Raw genomic sequence first — 23052 nt, 5'->3', positions numbered from 1 at the left:
AAATAAATAAATAGAGGCTGGATATATATATATATATATATTTAAGGGTCAGAGGAATAGGACAACAATAGGGCATTTGCCTTGCACGCAGATGACCCAGGATAGACCTGGGTTCAATCCCCAGTATCTCCCATATGGTTCCCTAAGCACTACCAGATGTGGCCCAAAAACCTCCCCCCAAAAAATATATAAGTAATATTTATGATGTATTTGCTGAGCCATGTTAGAATAAAAAGAAACAACTTTAGTACACTTGAAGAAATAATTACTACTGTTTCCCAGACTCATGAATATAAACAAACAGTACAGTAAGAGAAAAGGAAAAAAAATCCTCAAGGGTTACTCCTGGTTCTGGGCTCAGAAATTGCTTCTGGCAGGTTCGGGGGACCATAAGGGATGCTGGAGATCAAACCCAGGTCGGTGGAGTGCAAGGCAAATGCCCTACCCACTATGCTTTTGGTCCGGCCCCAAAAGAAAAATTTGTTTTTGATTTTGGGCCACCCCCAGAGGGAGTCAGGGGTTACTCCTGTCTCTGCCCTCAAAAATCCCTCTTGGCAGGCTCAGGGGACCATATGGGATACCGGGGTTCAAACCCGGGTCCATCCCGGGTCAGCCATATGCAAGGCAACTCAACCATTGTGCTATCACTCTGGCATCCCAAAAGAAAAAGTTTTAAACCAGAAGTCAAGAACTTCAATGTTGAAAGTTTGGAATTACAAAAAATAAAAACTGGGGGCCAGAGAGATAGCATGGAGGTAAGGCATTTGCCTTTCATGAAGAAGGTTATTGGTTCGAATCCCAGAATCACATATGGTCCCCGAGCCTGCCAGGAGCAATTTCTGAGTGGGGAGCCAGGAATAAACTCCTGAGGGCTGAAGGGTGTGAGCCCCCCCCACCAAAAAAAAACAAAAACAAAAGTTTTTTTATCTTGTTTTAAACATCTTGATTACAAATATGATTGTGATTAGATTTCAGTCGTGTAAAGAACACCCCCCTTCACCAGTGCAACATTCCCACCACCAATGTCCCAAATCTCCCTCCATCCCACCCCACCCCCACCTGTACTCCAGACAGGCTTTCCAGTTCCCTCATTCATTCACATGATTGTGGTAGTTCTCTGTGTAGTTATTTCTATAACTGCACTCACCACTCTTTGTTTTTTATTAAAAAATAAAAATAAATAAAAAATAAAAACTGGATGAAAAGTTGTGTTTTTTTTTTAAATATGGAACACTTAATAAATTTGCGTATCATCCTTGCGCAGGGCAGGGGCCATGCTAATGGTCTCTATATCATTCCAATGTTAGTATATGTGCTGCCGAAGCAAGCACAAGGATGAAAAGTGGTTTTTTTGTTTGTTTTTTTTTTTTGTTTTTGGGCCACACCCGTTTGACGCTCAGGGTTACTCCTGGCTATGCGCTCAAAAATTGCCCCTGGCTTGGGGGGACCTTATGGGACGCTGGGGGATCGAACGCTAGCGCTTGCAAGGCAGACACCTTACCTCTAGCGCCACCTTCCCGGCCCCTGAAAAGTGTTTTTTTGTTTTTTTGTTTTTTTTTTTTGTTTTTGGGCCACACCCGTTTGACGCTCAGGGGTTACTCCTGGCTATGAGCTCAGAAATCGCCCCTGGCTTGGGGAGACCATATGGGACGCCGGGGGATCGAACCGCGGTCCGTCCTACGCTAGCGCTTGTAAGGCAGACACCTTACCTCTAGCGCCACCTTCCCGGCCCCCTGAAAAGTGTTTTAAGATAAAAATTATTCCATGTATCAGGGGCCGGAGAGATAGCATGGAGGTAGGGCATTTGCCTTGCATGCAGAAGAAAGGTAGTTCGAATCCGGCATCCCATATGGTTCCCCGAGCCTGTCAGGAGCAATTTCTTTTTTTTTTTTTTTTGGGGGGGGGGGGCCCACACCCGTTTGAGCTCAGGGGTTACTCCTGGCTATGCACTCAGAAATCGCCCCTGGCTTGGGGGGATCATATGGGACGCCGGGGGATTGAACCGCAGTCCGTCCTATGCTAGCGCTTGCAAGGCAGACACCTTACCTCTAGCGCCACCTTCCCAGCCCCTGTCAGGAGCAATTTCTGAGCGTAGAGCCAGGAGTAAGCCTTGAGCGCTGCCAGGTGTGACCCAAAAAAACAAAACAAACAAACAAACAAACAAAAAAAGTTATTCCATGTATTAATGTCAGTTTCCCAAGGGAAGGACCACCCATTATCAATTATCAGTTCAGTTCCTAACAAGCTGTGTGACTTTGGGTAAATCATTTTACTCCTCTGATCTAAATAGTTTTTCCATAAAATGTGCATAATACCTTCCTGCAATGTCTGTGATGATTAATGTGAAATCACTTTGAAAACTTTTATGTAACAAGCCAAGGTGAACTAAAAAGCAACAAAAAGACTTCCTCAAAATAAAGTATAAATCTTGTGATCCAATTGCCAAAGTCTAAGTCTTACTCACCTTCCCAATCTGGTCAAATGCCTTAGCCAATGTATGATACTTGATTGGAAGAAGAGTCATGGGTGAGGCTCCACGGGTGAGGCAGTAACTATTCTGTGAGTTGCTCCATATCTCAGTGACTTCATCTGTGAAATGGGTGGTGCAGAATTCATTCACATATACATAATACAAAGTAACTCTAAAAAAAGGAGAAAAATTTGTCTCAGATAAGTAAAATATTCATATAACCCTCCTCACCCAGAATAAACTATCATCAAATATTATCACTCCTCGGACATAAATTTTTCTCATGTTAGAGATAAATTCTTCTCGTTTTACAGATGGCAGTAGCAAGGTCTAAAAAAATGAACTGAGCTGGAGTTGGAGAGAGAGAACAGTGGGTAGGACATTAGTCTTGCATGAAGCAAGCCCTGGTTCTTAACACCCTAGCACCACATGTGGTACTCTAAGCCTGCCAGAAGTGACAACTAAGTCACCAAGAGAAAGCCCTAACTGAGTACTACCGAGTATGGCCCAAGACACAAAAAAAGAAGAAATACCTGGTTTATAGAAGACTCAGAGTTCACAAAGGGACAAAGCTGAAGCTAGAAATTCAATCATTACCGTATTTTCTGGCGTATAAGACGACTTTTGAAACAAAAAAGTCAACCGAAAATCAGGGGTTGTCTTATACGCCGAGTATATCCCGAAAAATGTTTCACTATGCCGCTAAACGAAAATTGTCTGAATATTGCCACAAAACGAATTTTCCAACTGGATCCTGCACCAATCACTGCAAGGCTGCTCAGACCGCCTCTCTAACTGAGCCAATCCAAGCAGGCTTTTGATGCATGCAAATTAGACAATGTTCTGGACTCGAATCTACACTGTAAAAAGCCTGCTCAGATTGGCCAGTCAGAGAGGAAGTCTATTACAGTATAATCTCTGAACCTTTGGCTCACTGTGGTACATACAGTTGCAGCACAGGAACGATCTATCTGATACAGAGAATATAGGCCTAAATCTATGTTTTAACTGCAAAATTAGGGGTCGTCTTATATGCCCAGTCGTCTTATACGCCGGAAAATACAGTAATCAAATGTTGTTTGTCATTTGCACAAGGTTTAGAAGTAGGTTTAGGGCCTGGAGAGATAGCACAGCGGCGTTTGCCTTGCAAGCAGCCGATCCAGGACCAAAGATGGTTGGTTCGAATCCCGGTGTCCCATATGGTCCCCCGTGCCTGCCAGGAGCTATTTCTGAGCAGACAGCCAGGGTAACCCTTGAGCATCATCGGGTGTGGCCCAAAAACCAAAAAAAAAAAAAAAAAAAAAGGCTACTTAATGGAGTTAGGGCATTTGCCTTGCATGTAGCTAACCTAGATTTGATCCCCAGAACCCCATACAGTCCTCCAAGCACAGAGGAGTAATTCCTGAGTGCAGAATCAGGACACCTGAACATCATCAGGTACGGCCCAAGAAACAGAAAAGGAAAAGAAAAAGAAAAGAAAAAGTCTACTTAAGAATGTGAAGACGGGGGCCGGGCGGTGGCGCTAAAGGTAAGGTGCCTGCCTTGCCTGCGCTAGCCTTGGACGGACCGCGGTTCGATTCCCCGGTGTCCCATATGGTCCCCCAAGCCAGGAGCAACTTCTGAGCGCATAGCCAGGAGTAACCCCTGAGCGTTACCGGGTGTGGCCCAAAAACCAAAAAAAAAAAAAAAAAAAAAAAGAATGTGAAGACGGCTTGGACGGACCGCGGTTCGATCCCCCGGTGTCCCATATGGTCCCCCAAGCCAGGAGCAACTTCTGAGCACATAGCCAGGAGTAACCCCTGAGCGTTACCGGGTGTTGCCCAGAAAAACCAAAAAAAAAAAAAAAAAAAGAATGTGAAGACGAGGCCGGGAAGGTGGCGCTAGAGATAAGGTGTCTGCCTTGTAAGTGCTACCAAGGACCGCGGTTCGATCCCCCGTGTCCCATATGGTCCCCCCAAGCCAGGGGCGATTTCTGAGCACATAGCCAGGAGTAACCCCTGAGCTCAAACGGGTGTGGCCCAAAAACAATCAAACAAAAAAAAGAATGTGAAGACGTCCTAGAAAGACTAAAATAAAATAAAGAGCTGGAGAGAGTACAGTGGGTAGAGCATTTGCCTTGCATGTGGCCGACTTGAGTTAAATTCCTAGCATCCCAGGAGTAATTCCTGAGTGCAGAGCTGAAAGTAAGCCATGAGAACCACCAGGTGTGGTTCATGAGACCAAAAAGAAAAGAAATGAAGTGAAATGTGGAGCCTGAGTGATAGCACAGCAGGAGGGCATTTGCTTTGCATGCTACAGACCTGGGACAGACCCAGGTTCAATCCCAACATCCCATATGGTCCCCCAAGCCTGCCAGGAGCAGGCTCCTGAAAGCAGAGCCAAGAGTAACCCCTGAGCACCACCAGGTGTGGCCAAAAAAAGAAAAAATAAATGAAAAAGAAAAATTCAGACAGGGGCCGGAGAGATAGCATGGAGGAAAGGCGTTTGCCTTTCATGCAGGAGGTCATCGGTTCGAATCCCAGCGTCCCATGCCTGCCAGGAGCGATTTCTGAGCATGGAACTAGGAGTAACCCCTGAGCACTGGCGGGTGTGACCCAAAAAAAATACCAAAAAGAAAAAAAAAGAAAAATTCAGACAAAAGTAAACTGGGGGACTGGGGCAAAAGAACAGTGGGTAGGGCATTTGCCTTGCACAACCAACTGGATTTGATCCCTGAGCCTGCCAGAAGTGATTCCCAAGCACTGCTAGGTGTAGCAAAAATAAAAATAAAGAAAAATGGGGCCAGAACGATAGCACAGTAGTAGGGCGTTTGCTTTGCATGAGGCCAACCCAGGACAACCCCAGTTTGATTCCCGGCATCCTATATGGTTTCTTGAGCCTGCCAAAAGCGACTCCTGAACGCATAGCCAGGAATAACTGAGCCAAGAGTAGTAACCTGAGTGTTGCCGAGTGTGACTCCAAAAAAAAAATGTTAAGGGACTATGTCTAACAGGAAATGCAACCTTGGGGAGAAAAGTGGTGATGGGTAAGAAGAAACAATGGGGCCTGGAGAGATAACACAGCGGCGTTTGCCTTGCAAGCAGCCGATCCAGGACCAAAGGTAGTTGGTTCGAATCCCAGTGTCCCATATGCTCCCCTGTGCCTGCCAGGAGCTATTTCTGAGCAGACAGCCAGGAGTAACCCCTGAGCATCGCCAGGTGTGGCCCAAAAATCAAAAAAAAAAAAAAGAAGAAGAAGAAACAATGACTGGCAGAAAAAGGCAGTCTTGGAAGAAAAATAACTGATGTACATTTTTTGTTTTGGCGCCACACTCAGCAGTTTTCAGGAATTACTTTTCACTCTGCGCTCCAAAATTACTCCTGGCAGGCTCAGGAGGCCATATGGATAGATGCTGGGTACCGAACCTAAGTCAGCCATGAGCAAGGCAAACACCCTACCCACTGTTCTATCAGTCCATCCCAATGATGAGTATATTTTCTTTAGGAAAATAAATAGGTGATGGATTTAAAGGAATAGAACACCATGAAAATTATGGATTTTGTTGTATACTACTAGAGATTTAATCCAGGGTCTTACACATGCATTCAACCAGTTATATCATGTTTTGGATTGAGTCTTTTTTCTTTTTTTTTTTTTGCTGGGGGATGTAGGGGGCAGTGAGAGGGAAAATCACACCAATGGTGCTCAGGGATGACACTTGGCAGGACTTGGTAATTGGATCACATGGGGTGCAAGGGAGCAAACCTGGGTCAGCCACATGCAAAGCAAAGTGCCATACCTAGTATATACTCTCCAGAATATGACTAATTGTTTGTTTGTTTGTTCACACCCAGCGGTGCTCAGAGGTTACCTCTGGCTGTCTGCTCAGAAATAGCTCCTGGCAGGCACGGGGGACCATATGGGACACCGGGATTCAAACCAACCACCTTTGGTCCTGGATCGGCTGCTTGCAAGGCAAACGCCGCTGTGCTATCTCTCCAGGCCCTGATTAATTCTTAATTATATGTGGGACAGATAGCTCAGCGGATGAACGGTGGTGGTTCAAATCTCAGCATCCCATATGGTCCCCCTTGCCTGCCAGGAGTGATTTCCAAGCGCAGATCCAGGAGTAACCCCTGAGTGCCACCGGGTGTGACCCAAAAGCCAAAAGCCAAAAAAAAAAAAAGAAAAAATTATATGTAATTTAGTCCTTGTCTTCCAATTTTTTTTGTTTATTGGGTCACACCTTCACTCAGAAATCACACCTGGCAGGCACAGGGGACCATCTGGGATGCCGGGATTCAAACCATCGTCTGTCCTGGATTGGCTGCATGCAAGGCAAACACCCTACCGCTGTGCTATTTCTCCGGCCATCTCCCAAGTTTTTAACTTTTACTAATATTGTTAATTTGGGTTTTTTTTTTTTTTTTGGAGGGGGGATCACACCCGGCAGTGCTCAGGGCTTACTCCTGGCTCTATGCTCAGAAAATGATCCTAGCAGGCTCAGGGGACCGTATGGGATGCTGGGATTCGAACCACCATCCTTATGCATGCAAGGCAAACACCCTACCTCCATGCTATCTCTCCGGCCCCTAATAGTGTTAATTTACTTATCAACTCTGTCTTCCCCATTAAACAAGGTCTGCAGAGACCACATCTTGCTTCGATGTTAAGTGGCAAAATTGTCTGTGGATTTACACTGACTATATTCAAAGTCTTGCTTTGTCACTCAGTAACTGTATGATCTACCCAAAATCCTTCATCTCTCTATACCTTTGTAAAATATAAATACTATCACATACTAGGTTTTGTGAGTTAAATGTCTATACTAATTACATTGGTCACAAACTAATAATAAACTTTAATCACTTAGTTTTTATTCCTTTTTACAATGTAAAGATGAAATTGGGGGCTAGAGTGATGGCGCAGGAGGTAGGACATTTGCCTTGCACGCACTAACCTAGGACAGACCATGGTTCGATCCACCCGAAATCTCATATGATTCCTTCAAGCCGGGGCGACTTCTGAGCACATAGACAGGAGTAACCTCTGAGCATCACTGGATGTGAACCAAATATATGATGAAATTGGAGAGGCCAGAGCAGTATTACAGCAGGTAGGGCATGTGCCTTGCACACAGACAATCTCAGTTTGATCCCAAACAGCCCTTCAGATTCCCCAAGCCCACCAGAAGTGGCCCAAGCACAGAGCCGAAAGTAAACCTTGTGGGACCAGAGATAGTATGGAGGTAGGGTGTTTGTCTTGCATGCAGAAGGACGGTAGTTCGAATCCCAGCATCCCATATGGTCCCCCGAGCCTGCCAGGAGCAATTTCTGAGCATAGAGCCAAGAGTAACCTCTGAGCACTGCCAGGTGTGGCCCAAAAACAAAAACAAAAACAAAAACAAAAAAAAAGAAGCCCTGAGTATCATCAGGTAAACAAAAAGAGACTGGAAAGCTGGAAGATAACTCAAGAACTAGTGGACTTGGGGCCGGGAAGGTGGCGCTAGAGGTAAGGTGTCTGCCTTGCAAGTGCTAGTGTAGGATGGACCAAGGTTCCATCCCCCGGCATCCCATATGGTCCCCCCAAGCCAGGAGCGATTTTTGAGTGCATAGCCAGGAGTAACCCCTGAGCGTCAAACAGGTGTGGCCCAGAAACCAAAAAAAAAAAAAGAAAGAAAAAAAAAGAACTAGTGGACTTAACCCAAAGTACTGCATGGTTCCCAAAGCAGCAATGGGAGTAGGCAAAAAATCCAAAATAGTAATAGAAAATAAAAATTAGAACAAATTGACTGTAGTGAGATAGTATACTGCTTTATTTCTATTGTATACATATACATATGTGTGAATATATGTGTGTGTGAAGTATTATATTCCTTGAAGTAGATCCTTTTTTTTTATTTTATTTTTTTAGTTTTTGGGCCACACATGGCTGTGCTGAGATTACTCCTGGTATTTTTGTTCAGGAATCACTCTCTGGAGAACATTTGATGTCCCCAGAATGAAACCAGGTCACTCATGTGCAAGGCAAGTATCCTACCGAATATGCTATTGCTCCAGCCCTGTGATAGTTTGCTTTGAAAAATGTGAAAGTCCTGGCCAAAAAGCAAACAGGCACTTGCCTTGCACATATCTCACCAGGATTCAATGCCCATACAGCATAGAGTTCCCCAGTACCACTAGGAATAATGCCCAGGCTCAAAGCCAGAAGTAAGCCCTGATCATTTTTCTTTTAACTTTATCGATTGATTGATTGATTGGTTGGTTGGTTGTTGGGCCACACTCAGCAGTGCTCAGGGGTTACTCCTGGCTCTGCACTCTGAAATCGCCCCTGGCAGGCCGGAAAGATAACACAGCAGTAAGGCATTTGCCTTAGATGCAGAAGGACGGTGGTTCGAATCACGACAACCCATATGGTCCCGGGAGCCTGTCAGGAGTGATTTCTGAGCATAGAGACAGGAGTAACCCCTAAGCGCAGCCAGGTGTGGCCCCAAAACAAAACAAAACAAAAAAAAGAAATCGCCCCTGGCAGACTGCGGGGCAAATGGGATGCCGGGGAATCGAACTGGGTCCCTCCCGGTTTGGCTGCATGCAAGGCAAATGCCCTACCCCTGTGCTATCTCTCCAGCCCCCCTGATCATTTCTGGTGTGGCCCATACTGCCTTCTCTCCCCAGCTGGGGTGGGGGGAAGAGTCACTGAATAAATACTGCATAGGATAAAGTTTCAAATAGTACCTAGTGCATAGTAAATTATCAGTACTATTATCACTGTTGCTATAATACCGATTAAAGGTATTAAAGTGAAAGCACTCTGGAAAGTGATAGGTGACAATAATGCTAAGTTAAAGAAAGCAAAATGCCCTTTTTGTTTATTCCTGACCTTCACACAAGTAACCTCTGTTTAGGCTCAAAGTTGTTGCTTTGCCTACAAATTGTTACATTGAAGAGTTCAGAGTATGATTTATCTACACTCAGTCATGCTCAGTCAATATTTGTAGAGAAATAAATGAAGACCTGGCGCCAGAGTAAAATTATTTTTTACCTGGTTGGGACATTAGGGTGGGTAAGACGGAAATCATACCCAGGGTAGCTGAAGGAAGCAAGTTGAGTCATACAGAGAAACTGCTCCCACAGAGCCAGGCACTCAAATATGCCACTGACGGGGCTAACCAACAGATAGGCTGAATCATATCCCTGCCCCTATCTTCACCTCGACACTTCATTAAAAATTTGCATGAGGGTCCGGAGAGATAGCATGGAGGTAAGGCGTTTGCCTTGCGTGCAGAAGGAAGGTGGATGGAATCCCGGCATCCCAGATGGTCCCCCGAGCCTGCCAAGAGCGATTTCTGAGTGTAGAACCAGGAGGAACCCGAGCGATGCCGGGTGTGACCCAAAAACCAAAAAAAAAAAAAAAAGGCATGAAACCACCTAAGTACTACCTGGTCTCCTGACCAAGTGTGAGATAATGCACATTTGAAGCTACTAAATTTGGGGATAATTTGTTATGAGTAGATAATATGGAGAAAAATTAAATAAAAGCATGAATGCCAAAGAGTAAGAGCAGGAGTTAAGCAGCATGGCAATCAACACTCCCTTGGCACCCCACCCTGTTTGGCCTTGGCACCTCATGATCACTCTGGAGACCACAAGAGGTCCCAGGATGGAACTGGGTCCCCACATGCAAGTCAAGTACCCTACTTGATATGCTATTGTCCCAGCCCTGTGAGTTTACCTCAAACTGTGAAAGCTGTAAAAAGCCTCTGCCAGAGATCGTATAGTATAGCAACCAGAGCATAAGCCCTTTCTTTACAGATAGCACCTCTCAGGAGAAATCCTTGCAGAGGTGGCTAATCATCCGAACTCTGAATAGCACTTACAGAATACTACCTTAATTTACAGGAAGTTTTGTTGGGTTTGTTTGGGTATTTTGTGGGGCTTTCTTTCTTTAGTGGGGCTGTGATTTTGTTGGGGGGGATTTGTATTTATTTGTTTTAGGGCCTTACCAACTGATTCAGTGCTTTCTCAATGCTTACTCCTGGCTCTCTATGTTCAGGGATCACTTCTGGAGAGCTCAGGGAACCATCTGAAGGAGATTGCCCGAGATCAGAGGCAGGTGGGCACATGCAAGGCTCACCAATAATTCGAAGGGTCTGGATTCCGAGAAGGGGGGGGGGGGAGAAGAGAGACAGGAGAGAGGAGAGAGACAGAGAGGAGAAACAGAGACAGGAGAGAGGAGAGAGACAGAGAGGAGAGAGAGAGGAGAGACAAGAGAGAAGAGACAGAGAGGAGAAACAGACAGGAGAGAGACAGATAGGAGAGAGGAGAGAAAAGAGACAGGAGAGAGACAGACTGCAAATCATTATAAAAATAATAAAGGGGCTGGTTATGACTGTAACCCAAATATGATCATGTTACTTAAATAAAAAATATATTTAATAAAAAAATGATAAAGGGGAAAATGATAAAGGGAGTTGTAGGGCAAAATGACAGCATGAGGCCAGGTACGACTCCCTTCTACAGTGAAAACCTTTGGGGACCAACTGAGTTCCCCCCCCCCCCCGCTAGGCCACATAATAATAACAACAACAACAATAACAGTAATAACAACAATAACAATAAAGCCACCAGCACCCGAGTTCTTTCCTAGAAATGTCTTACTTTAATAAAATAAATATTTTAAGATTTAACATTTTAATAAAATAAATGCATATTTTAATATTTAACCTTTTAATAAAGCAAATAAAGAGGGTGCTGAAATCACCCTGTCCTGTTTCTCCAGCACAATCACTGAGGTGAGGCCTCAAAGAAGGGGGTGATCATGCTAAATGCTGGGAACCCCAAATCGCCCCTTGCTCCAGCCCTCTGATGCCTGCGTCTCCTGAGCCAAGGATCAACTAGAAAGGGGAGAGGAGTGATGCGCTGCGATGTCACGCGATGCGACGCGCCCAGGGACCCTTTCCCGACCCTCGCCCCTCAAGTTGGGGTTCAAGTCAAGTGGGGGTGTGGGAGGGGGCAGACACTGAAATTCGCCTGTGGGGCGCGGGTTTCTAGAAGCCCGGAGTGAGCCGAGCTGGGAGGGAGGGGTCGGTGGCATTCTAGAGCTTTCGAGAAAGCCTCACTCGTCAGGGCCTCCCTCCCTCCCTCCGTCCGTCCCTCCCCCCCTCAGGGCGCCATTTTGTGAGGGAGGAAAGATGGCGGCCGCCTGAGGAGAAAGCGGGGAGAGGGGCGGCCTGCCACGTTTAGTCAGCCAGTCGCTTCCGCTGGTCAAACGTTGCGGGCTTGGGGCTGAGTTTAAGGAGGGGGAAAAATAAAAAGGGTTCGAAATGACCCAAAGGGGGACCGCAAACTGCCCCCACCCTGCGCTCCAAGATGGCGGCGCGCCGTGTGGGGCCGTGCGCGGGGACTGGCGCGAGGATGGAGGCGGATGGAGAAGCCAGGGCGCCGGGGGAAGACCCGCACGGCTTCTCTTCTACCCCACAGCCGGGTCCTCAGAGCGCCTCCCAAGAAAGGAGATGCACCGTCTCCCTCCTCACGGGGCCGAGGCCCACGCGCGACACCTGGGCGGGGGCGGGGCTTGTGGTTTCGGCTTTGACCGAAACTGACGAGACGCAAACAAACAAACAAACAAACAAAGCCTTATATGGACATTCTGGCCAGGCCCGCGTGGCCCCGCGCTCCACGCGCACGTGTCCCCGCCCGAAAATAAAATTCAAAAAAAAAAAAAAAAAACTCCTCAAAGCCGCCATTTCCCTTCAAGCGACGTTGTGAGGGTGAGATGGTGAGGGTGGCGGTCTCGGTCCATCCACCTCACCGGCCGCCGCAGCTACAGCTACAGCCACAGCCACAGCCGCGGGGTCGGGGCTGGGACCGGGTGGAAGGTAGTAAGGAAGTAGGTAGACATGGAGGGCGCAGGGACGCTGAGGACGAAAAGGGGCCCCCCACGTGCCTAGAGCGCACGCGCGCACGCGCACGCGGGCTTTGCAGAAAACCGCCCTGCCCCCACCGGAAGCCCGCGGCGGCCCCTCCCGTTCCCCCTCCTTTCACGCCTGCGCTCTGGCGACCTCACGCGCACGTTTTTTTTCCCTTTTTTTTTTTAAACCCGCGGAGTCCCGGCTGCCCGCCTGCCCGCCTGCAGGGAAGGACCGCTGAGGGCTGTCCGCGTCATTGCCTGTCTGAAACGACTTTCCCCGAGAGCCGTTAGAGAGCTCCCATATGATCTCTGAGTAAATGAAAAAACACACATGTCTGTCTTAAAACTGCGCAAAGCGGCTAACGCGGCTTTTTTTCATGTTTCTGCTTTGATCAAAGCCCCGCTGAGGGCAGGCGCGGTGTAGTCCCCTAAAGAGAAAAAAACAGACGGGTCCTCGCTGGTTCTTTTTTTTTTTTTAATCTAGCCAGGGGTCCTGCGCGGCAAGCACTTCCGGGGTCAGAGGGTACGCGGGGTTGAAAGCGGGCTTCCCGCCCCGCCCAGACCGCCGAGGCTGCCGCTGGAGTCGCCACCGCGCCGCCGCGCCCTCGCCCTCGCCCACCCGCCCGCCCGCCCGCCCGCCGCTCCCGGCCCCGCTCGCCCCCGCCGCCGACGCCGCCCGCTCCCGGACGACGCCGCGGCCTCCCCGGTCCTCGTCCTCGCCCGCCGCCGCTCGCTCCCGCCCGCCCGCCCGCCCGCCTCGCGCCGGCAGTTTGGGGCCCGCACGCCGCGCCGTCCCCTCCCCCACGCCGCCGGCCTCGGCCTCGCCTCGACCCCGTAACGAGCCCAACGCCCGCTCGCCGCTCGCCCTTCGCCCGCCATGGACGCCGGAGTGACTGAGAGCGGCCTCAACGTGACCCTGACCATCCGGCTGCTGATGCACGGCAAGGAAGTGGGCAGCATCATCGGCAAGAAGGGGGAGTCGGTGAAGCGGATCCGCGAGGAGAGCGGCGCGCGGATCAACATCTCGGAGGGCAACTGCCCGGAGCGCATCATCACGCTGACGGGGCCCACCAATGCCATCTTCAAGGCCTTCGCCATGATCATCGACAAGCTGGAGGAAGACATCAACAGCTCCATGACCAACAGCACGGCGGCCAGCCGGCCCCCGGTCACGCTGCGGCTCGTGGTGCCGGCCACCCAGTGCGGCTCGCTGATCGGCAAGGGCGGCTGCAAGATCAAGGAGATCCGCGAGAGCACGGGCGCCCAGGTGCAGGTGGCCGGCGACATGCTGCCCAACTCCACCGAGCGGGCCATCACCATCGCGGGCGTGCCGCAGTCGGTGACCGAGTGCGTCAAGCAGATCTGCCTGGTCATGCTGGAGACGCTCTCGCAGTCGCCGCAGGGCCGCGTCATGACCATCCCGTACCAGCCCATGCCGGCCAGCTCGCCCGTCATCTGCGCCGGCGGCCAGGACCGCTGCAGCGACGCGGCCGGCTACCCGCACGCCACCCACGACCTGGAGGGGCCCCCGCTCGACGCCTACTCGCTCCAGGGACAGCACACCATCTCGCCGCTCGACCTGGCCAAGCTCAACCAGGTGGCGCGGCAACAGTCGCACTTTGCCATGATGCACGGCGGCACGGGCTTCGCCGGGATTGACTCCAGCTCGCCCGAGGTGAAAGGCTACTGGGCGAGTCTGGACGCCGCCTCCACGCAGACCACCCACGAACTCACCATTCCCAATAACTTGATCGGCTGCATCATCGGGCGCCAGGGCGCCAACATCAACGAGATCCGCCAGATGTCCGGGGCCCAGATCAAAATCGCCAACCCCGTGGAAGGCTCCTCCGGCCGGCAGGTGACGATCACGGGCTCGGCGGCCAGCATCAGCCTGGCCCAGTATCTCATCAACGCCCGGCTCTCCTCCGAGAAGGGCATGGGCTGCAGCTAGAACGGTGTCGGGCCCCACGCCTCGTAACCCCCCATTCTGCTGTTTTTTCCCATGATCCAACTGTGTAATTTCTGGGCAGTGATTCCCGGTTTCAGATAATTTGTAAGTGTTCGGTTTCTAAACTTTATCATCTGCTAAGAATTTAAAGAAAAATCACATTTTTTTTTCTGTTCAGCTGTTCAAAAACGCTGAGATTCATATTTAGTTTTATAAGCTTTTTTTCCTCCCTCTGTTTTTAGTTTGTTTTGGTTTTCTGGCTCATGAAATTTATTTTCTTCTGTTTGTGGATAAGAAATGTAAGTGGAATGTTAATAAATTTCAGTTTAGTTCTGTAATGTCGAAATTTAAAACGATTAAAAAGTGGATTGGTTAAAAATCGCTTCCTATTTGAAAAAGCTGGGAACTGCTGTCGGAAACTCTTTGTTGGTGCCTTTTTTCTCTCTCCTCCCCTTTCCGTGCTAGGTAGGTGTCGGTAGGGAGAATTCTCGGGTAGGACAGGACCACCGCCACGCCGCCCCCGTCTCCGTCTCTTGGGCCCTTTTCACCTTTCTGGTGAGGCCGTTTCCTCTCTGTCCCAACAAAGGAACCCGGCAGGCCCGGCCTGCCGTGGGATGTTTGCTAGACGTCTCCCAAGAGACATCCCTGCAGCCAAGTTGCAGAGAGAGGCCTAGGCCCATTTCTCTGCAACGAAACGAGGCGCTGCCCCTCGGACCAGACCCACCCCATCTAATCGACCACCCCCACTCCGATCTCCCAGGAAAAACTTGAGCCAGAACAAAAAAATGTTGGAGGCGGGAGGAGCTGGGGGGGGTCTAGAGAGAAGGGGGAGGAGGGTTGAGCTGGGAGGGGGAATGGGTGGGTCTTGGGGCTACGGGAGGGGGGGGGAAATGGTGCCGGCTGGGGCGCACGTGGCGAGCATGCACCTGTGGCCGGCAGCCTGTCAGGATGTTATTACACCTGCCAAGTGGCCGTATCTAGAAACAAAAGAGGCCCAGCTTCTAATCCTTCAGCTGAGATCGGTGTTTCAAGAATAAACGGACCAGGAAGTAATTGCCTAAATGGGGCAGGAATGTAGATTGGTTCATTGATTACGCCTCAAGAATGACCCTTGGTATCACATCTGAGGGTTCTTGGGTCCCACCCTACCCAAACCTATTTCGAAGAGTGCATTTTTAACACTCCAACGTGTGTTCCTACATCTGAGTTCTACTCATCTCTTCCCCCAGCACATTAAGAAGATCCTGTTATAAAGGCTTCCCAGCTTCATGTCCACATCAGCCAGTGGGACTAGCTGGACCTCATAAAAGTCAGAGAAGTCTCTGTTAGTCTAAAATATCTAGTAAAAATAAAATTAAAAATATTATCTAGTAATGCAGCTGTACAAGACAATAGGTGATTAGGTGCCAACGTGTGTAGTTCAAACCCTAGGCACTATGGGAGATCACTAACAGCAGAGAGAGATTGCTGTGGGAGGAGAGTATCCACGTGATAAATATTTGTTGAATCTTATTTATGGTCCATCCATTTCTGAATGGACCCTAAAGTTAACAGAGGTGAGATTGGGGGTCTGTCACATGCTTGAGAGCCACGCAAGTGTTAATTACTGAAATCGGGAGTTCAGTTTTGGGGGATAAAACCTGATTTCATAGCCTGGGAGATAGGCTCAATAGGATGGAGTGCATGTTTTGTTTTAGCTTTGGGGTCACACCTGGTAGTGCCCCGGGATTGCTCCTGTCTGCACTCAGGAATTACTCCTAGTGGTGCTAGAGATCAAACCCCGGTCAGCCACATGCTAGGCAAGAGCCTTACTGGCCGTATCCGGAATACATAATTTGTATTTTGTAGCTCTACTACGTGATCCACTAAGTACCACAGGGGAACTTTTCTAAATGTCAGTAAATTACTTAACCTCTCAATAAATGGAGGCATTAAAGGTACACATATCCGGGGATTGGGGCAAGAGGTTAGAGGAGAAGCATGGATCTAAATCTGAACTTTAAACTTTAGGAGCCCTAAAGATACCTCAAGAGTTTAGGACCAAAGAGATAGTACAAGGTTAAAGCACTTGCCCTCTGAAGAATTTTATGTCCCTGAATATCCTATCCTGAGCATAGAGCCAAAAGTAGCCCCTTGAGCTCCTATAGGTGTGGTCCAAACCCCCCCTCCACAAAGAAAAAGGATTGGTGTATGCTTTGTATGCTGAAGACTCAGGTTTAATCCTTGGGAATCATCTCTGAGCACTGTGCCAGGAGTAGCTCCCAGTTCTATGGGTATGCCCGTAAACAAAACCAAAATAAGAAGTCAGTGAGGGGGCAGAGCAATAGCACAGACACCATTCACTCTTCGTAACCCAGCTTCAATCCCACCATCCCATATAAACCCCAGAATTCCAGAGTGCAGAGCCAGGCCCAGGAGTAACTCCTAAGCAATTCTGAATGTAGCAAAAAAAATAAAACTTCAATATACTTAAGTTTGCAAAGTCCCAGAAATCTATTTCTACTCACAGTGCCTGGGCAAAAACATTTAAAGATGAAAACAGCAACTTGATAATAATATTTTATTATTAAATCTTACTAAAAAAAATAACCTGAGAGAGTACCTGGACAAAGGGCCTAGGATAAGTAGAGGAGGCCCAGAAATGGGCACAATGTCTCCTAGAAATAGCAAGGACAATTGGGCCAAAGAGCTAGCGCAGAGTATAGGCATTTGCCTTGCACGTATGGTAGAGCCTCAGCAACCATGTATGATCTCCAGGCACCAAAAGTGAAGCCTAAGCACAGAGCTGGGAGCAAGCCAGGTATGACACACACAAAAAAAGGTTGATATTTCGGGGCCGGAGCTATAGCGCAGCAATAGGGTGTTTGCCTTGCACACAGCCAATCCAGGATGGACACTGGTTTGAATCCCAGCGTCCCATATGGTTCCCCAAGCCAGGAGCAATTTCTGAGTGCAAAGCCAGGAATAACCCCTGAGCATCACCAGGTATGGCCCCCCCCCCCAAAGAAAGTTGATAAAGGTTTGTTTTGGGGGGCATACAAGGACTTATTCCTGGCTCAGAGTTATAACTCATGATGGGCTCTTGGGATCAAACCCAGATCAGCCTCATGCAAAGAAAACATCCTACACACTATATATACTATTGCTCCAGCCCCAATATTGATTTTTTTTTTCTTTTGGCTTTTGGGTCACACCCAGCAGTGCTCAGGGGTTACTTCTGGCTCTGCGGTCAGAAATCGCTCCTGGCAGGCTCAGGGGGCGACTTGGGATTCCTGGATTCGAACCACCATCCTTCTGCATGCAAGGCAAATGCACTACCTCCATGCTATCTCTCCAGCCCCCCAGTATTGATTTTTTAAACATCAGACAAAATGGTTTTTGAGAAGACTAAAACTTGCTGGGTGAAGTAGAGAAAAGTAGGCATCAGGCCAAGGAGAGAGAAAACTCAAATGGGCTGGAGTACAGTACAGGAGATCTGGGTTCAGTCTCTGGCACTGAATAGTCCCCCCCAAACCCAAGCATATCCCATAAGCACTTCTGGCTCATGCTTTCCCCTAAAAAATAAGTAAATTAACCTCATATTTCTCCCATCTTCTCCCATCTAACCCCTCAAAAAGTAAAGCTGAAAATAATTTACAAACTGAAGAAGCAAGGGATAAGAACATCAATAGGAGAGATGGAAATGACAGGACATTGCCTCGTGTAAGAGTCGGGGAGGAGGGAGCACAGTGGCAGGGCGTTTGCCTTGACGCGCCTGAACCAGGTTAGACCCGGGTTCAATTCCCAGCATCCCATATGGTCCCCCAAGCCTGCCAGGAGCGTTTTCTAAACCCAGAGCCAGGATTGACCCCTGAGCGCTGCCGGGTGTGGACCGAAAACCAGGGGGAAAAAAGTCATTTTAGGGGCTGGAAAGAGTGCAGGGCTTAAGGCACTTACTTTACTTGCAGTTGATCCCTGGCATACATATAGTCCCCTGAGAAACTCCAGGAGTGAATACTAGGTAGTTTGTATGTCCTGAATGGCCGTATAGAGTGGGTCTCAATGAATAAGCCTGAGCACTGCTGGATGTGAGCAGCCCAAACTCAAAGAGGGAAATACAGTTTGGAAAGCATAAAAAGAAGTCAATAGCGGGCCCGGAGAGATAGCACAGTGGTGTTTGCCTTGCAAGCAGCTGATCCAGGACCAAAGGTGGTTGGTTCGAATCCCGGTGTCCCATATGGTCCCCAGTGCCTGCCAGGAGCTATTTCTGAGCAGACAGCCAGGAGTAACCCCTGAGCACCGCCGGGTGTGGCCCCAAAAAAAAAAAAAAAAAAGAAGTCAATATGTTAATATGTACCTAAAATACTACTGTGAAAGATATGTAAGCCAATATAGTCAAAATAAAAATAAAAAAGCCAATACAAGAGAGATTGAGAGGGCCAGAGATAACACAGCAGATAGGGCAATGCCTTGCATGTGGCCACCCTGGGTTCCATCCCTGGCATCCCATAGGGTCACCTAAGCCAGGAGTAATCCTTGAGTGCAGAGCCTGGAGTAAATCCTGAGTACTACCAGGTGTAATCCAAAAAAAAAAAACAGCAAAGAAGAAAGGAACTGGGCCAGAACAATAGCATAGCAGGTAGAGCATTTGCCTTACAGCAGGCCCTAGTTTAACCCCCGACATGTTATATGGACCCCGGAGCCTGCTAGGAGTGATTTCTGAGCGCAGGGCCACCAGGTATGGCCCCGAAACAAAAAAGAATGAGGGGCCAGAGAGATAGCACAGTGTAGGACGTTTGCCTTGCTCGAGGCCAACCCAGGAGGGATGGTGGTTCGAATCTTGGCATCCCATATGGTCCCTGAGCCTGCGAAGGGTGATTTTTGAGTGCAGAGCTAGGAGTAACCCCTGAGGGCTCCCGGGTGTGACCCAAATAAACAAACAAACAAACAAAAATGGAACCAGAGAAAGATGTAAGAAGGAAAGCAATTTACTCAAACAGGTGGTGTGATTTTATGCAAGAAATAGCATATCCTACAAACAAACTCAAGGGAAGTAGGAAAACAAGAGGGCAATGTTGGAGATTAGCTGTTCACCATTCTTAATGCCAGTCATATATCTGACATAGCAGAGCTCAATAAGTATCAATGGAACAGATAAGGAAATACCAGAGAAGAAGGAAGATTCCCTGAAATCAGGAAGGAAAGTTTCAAAACTGATAGAAAAGCTACAAGAGCGTTACTAGATTTGAACACCATACAACTTTGTTGAAATAATGTTTTAGTGCAGCTGGAAAACATGTAGTAACTTGTAGCTTTGTAAGTAGTGAATGGAGGGAAGAGGTGGTGGAAGAAAACAGGAAATCAGGCAAAATTATAAACAGCCTCAGGTGCTGATTTGCAACCAATTCCAAAACTTTTTTTTTTAACATGTATCCTTCAAGCTGTGATGGCCCCTGTCACAACTGGGATTGGCCCCAAACTTGTAAACATGCTATATTTGGCCCCCACAAAAGGGCACCCTCCCAGTAAAACATCCTTAGCAAATACCCTATTTATGTATAAATTACAGGTATAGGGACTAGAGTGATAGCACAGTGGTAGCACGTTTGCCTTGCATCGGCCAACCCAGGACAGGCCTGGGTTAGATCTCTGGCATCCCATATGGTCCCCCAAATCACATATGATCCCCTGAGTCTGCCAGGAGCGATTTCTGAGCACAGAGCCAGAAATAACACTGAGCGCTGCCAGGTGTGGCCCAAAAACAAACAAAAATTACAGGTATAATGATCATTATTCTTTTGTTTTATTTTTTGTTTTTGGGTCACACCCAGCAGCGCTCAGGGGTTACTCCTGGCTCTATGCTCAGAAATTGCTCCTGGCTGGCTCAAGGGACCATATAGGATGCTGGAATTCGAACCACTGACCTTCTGCATGCAAGGCAAATGCCCTACCTCCATGCTATATCTCTGGCCCCCCCATTCTTATTTTTGAACCATATACAAGCAGAATTCGAAATACTATATATATGAAATATATTTTTTATAATTATCTTTATTTAAACGCCATGATTACAAACATGATTATAGTTGTATGATTACAGTCATGTAAAGAACACCCCCCTTCACCAGTGCAACATTCCCACCACCAATTTCCCAGATCTCCCTCCCCCCCACCCCCCGCACCTGTACTCGAAACAGGCTTTCTACTTCCCTCATTCATTCACACTGTTATAATAGTTTTCAGTGTAGCCATCTCTCCAACTGCACTCATCACTCTATGTGATGAGCTTCATGTCATGAGCTGCCCCTACCAGCCCTCATCTCTCTTGTCTCTGAGATACTGTTAAAAATGTCTTTCATTTTTCTTAAAGCCCATAGATGAGTGAAACCATTCTGCGTCTTTCTCTCTCACTCTGACTTACTTCACTCAACATAATAGATTCCATATACATCCATGTATAGGAAAACTTCATGACTTCATCTCTCCTGACAGCTGCATAATATTTCATTGTGTATATGTACCACAGTTTCTTTAGCCATTCGTCTGTTGAAGGGCATCTTGGTTGTTTCCAGAGTCTGGCTATTGTAAATAGCGCTGCAATGAATATAGGAGTAAGGAAGGGATTTTTGTATTGTATTTTTGTGTTCCTCGGGTATATTCCTAGGAGTGGTATAGCTGGATCGTATGGTAGCTCAATTTCCAGTTTGTGAAGGAATCTCCATATCGCTTTCCATAAAGGTTGTACTAGACGGCATTCCCACCAGCAGTGAAAAAGACTTCCTTTCTGAAATATATTTAACTTAAACGTTAATTTAAAAAAATACTTAAATCGGGGCCGGAGAGATAGCATGGAGGTAAGGCGTTTGCCTTTCATGCAGAAGATCCGTGGTTCAAATCCCGGTGTCCCATATGGTCCCCCATGCCTGCCAGGAGCGATTTCTGAGCATAGAGCCAGGAGTAACCCCTGAGCGCTGCCAGGTGTGACCCAAAAACCAAAAAAAGATTACTGAAATCTAGTTTACAATAGTTTGTCTTGGAACCAAACCCAGTGGTGCACTATTCCTGGCTCTGTGCTCAGGAGAACTAAGCACGGGGGATTCAAACCAGAGTCAGCTACAAACAAAGCAAGTGCCTTATCTCCTTTACTGTTTCTCCAGTCCTTCTAATAGTTTTTTTCTTCCCACTATCTTTTTTTTTTTTGGGGGGGGCCACACCTGGCGGTGCTCAGGGGTTACTCCTGGCTGTCTGCTCAGAAATAGCTCCTGGCAAGCACGGGGGACCATATGGGACACCGGGATTTGAACCAACCACCTTAGGTCCTGGATCAGCTGCTTGCAAGGCAAACACCGCTGTGCTATCTCTCCGGGCCCTTCTTCCCACTATCTTATAAATCTTAGGGCCAGTTATGTAACTCAGTGATAAAGTGCTTGACTTGCATATGTAAGGCTCTGGTTTGAACCCCCAATGTGGGGGGGGGGGTTCTGGCTAGATATCAGAGCAATATTGGGGTAGGCTATTTTAGTCTTGAGGGTATCCTTGGGGAGCAGAATTTCAGAAGAGAGGTGGGAACCAATTGCTCCAAGATAGGAGGGCCTAGTGTCGGAAAGTGGAGATAAATAACTCAAATACTTGGCAGTATAAATAACAGTATTTGAACAATAACTTAACAGGGATAACTGAAGACATTTTGTTTTGTATTTTGAAAAGGAATCCCACTAAAGGCAAGTGATAAGCTCATTACCTCTGTAGGTAAGGGCTGGATAGCACAATGGCAGGGTGTTTGCCTTGCACATGGCCACACAAGATGAAAACCAGTTTGAATCCCAGCATTCCATATGGTCCCCCGAGCCTGCCAGGAGTGATTTCTGAGCGCAAAGCCAGGAGTAACCCCTGAGCACCACTGGGTGTGGCCCAAAAACAAACAAACAAACAAAAACAACAACAAAAAAAAAACAACCAAAAAGAAAACTGTAGGTAAAAAGCCTTGGATGATTCGTGTAACTCAGGGATGGAGAACTAGATCCCAGCACCACCAGAAACGATGCAGAAAAAGATCAAATAGGGGCTAGAGAGATGCTTCATTGGTAAAGATTCCTTGCTTTTGTGAGGTTCAATAAATACCAACACTGCAAAAGAAAATAAAAGAATTGGATGATGAGGGCCTTGGAGCAATAAATTTCAGGTTAGGCCAATCTCACTATTAGAATCTAATTGTCTTCATTTCCTAGAGAGATTTGTATTTCAGGATTCCTTTTCTTTGGGGCACTGTGAATGCAATTCCCACTTCTGTTTCCCTTTTGTGGACTGAGAACTATAATCAGATGAGCCTCTTGCAGCTGCTGAGCTACTGTGACAGTTGAGGGTGGCCTTGCTGGGAGGAGACTGGTTGATAAGCACCTGTTAGCTCAAAGCCCCAGGGGTGGGGTCCTGCATGCTTACAAATGTTGGTCTCTCAAACCCTTGCCCACTGTGAGGGCACCAGCACCATTGTGCCCCATCCTAGCTATCAATTTGGGCACCTCCTGAAACCACTACATACTCTGTCACCCTGAATGTAAGCCATATATGCTAGGAGCTTAAGCCTTGTGAAGTGGCTGCTTTCATCCTCCAGGTAGTAAGCCACACACTTTCCAGTGGCTGGGCTTGGCACCTCCAGCCAACATGACAGTACCCAGCCAGACATATAAATAGGTCGTCATCACCAGAAAAACTGTCCCTGGCAAAGTCTTTTGGCCACTGAGGGGCCTTCCTAAAATGCCAGTGTGAC

General features: G+C 47.8%; 1 protein-coding gene and 1 non-coding gene across 2 annotated transcripts; one reads left to right on the top strand and one right to left on the bottom strand.

Moving 5' to 3' along the window:
• Nucleotides 1-1219: 1219 nt before the first annotated feature.
• On the bottom strand, nt 1220-1331 carry LOC126025281 (U6 spliceosomal RNA). Its single transcript, XR_007501311.1, has one exon. It is a non-coding gene; the product is annotated as a U6 spliceosomal RNA (small nuclear RNA).
• An 11881-nt stretch (nt 1332-13212) lies between these two features.
• On the top strand, nt 13213-14344 carry PCBP1 (poly(rC) binding protein 1). Its single transcript, XM_049785079.1, has one exon. The coding sequence runs from the start codon at nt 13236-13238 to the stop codon at nt 14307-14309; it is 1074 nt and encodes a 357-aa protein (XP_049641036.1). The 5' UTR covers nt 13213-13235; the 3' UTR covers nt 14310-14344.
• The last annotated feature ends 8708 nt before the right edge of the window (nt 14345-23052 follow it).

The sequence above is a fragment of the Suncus etruscus genome, chromosome 12 (genome assembly GCF_024139225.1).
Source record: "Suncus etruscus isolate mSunEtr1 chromosome 12, mSunEtr1.pri.cur, whole genome shotgun sequence".
NCBI classification, from domain to species: Eukaryota; Metazoa; Chordata; class Mammalia; order Eulipotyphla; family Soricidae; genus Suncus; species Suncus etruscus.
The sequence above is the reverse complement of the archived record's forward strand: the minus strand, read 5'-3'. Positions and strand labels throughout refer to the sequence as shown.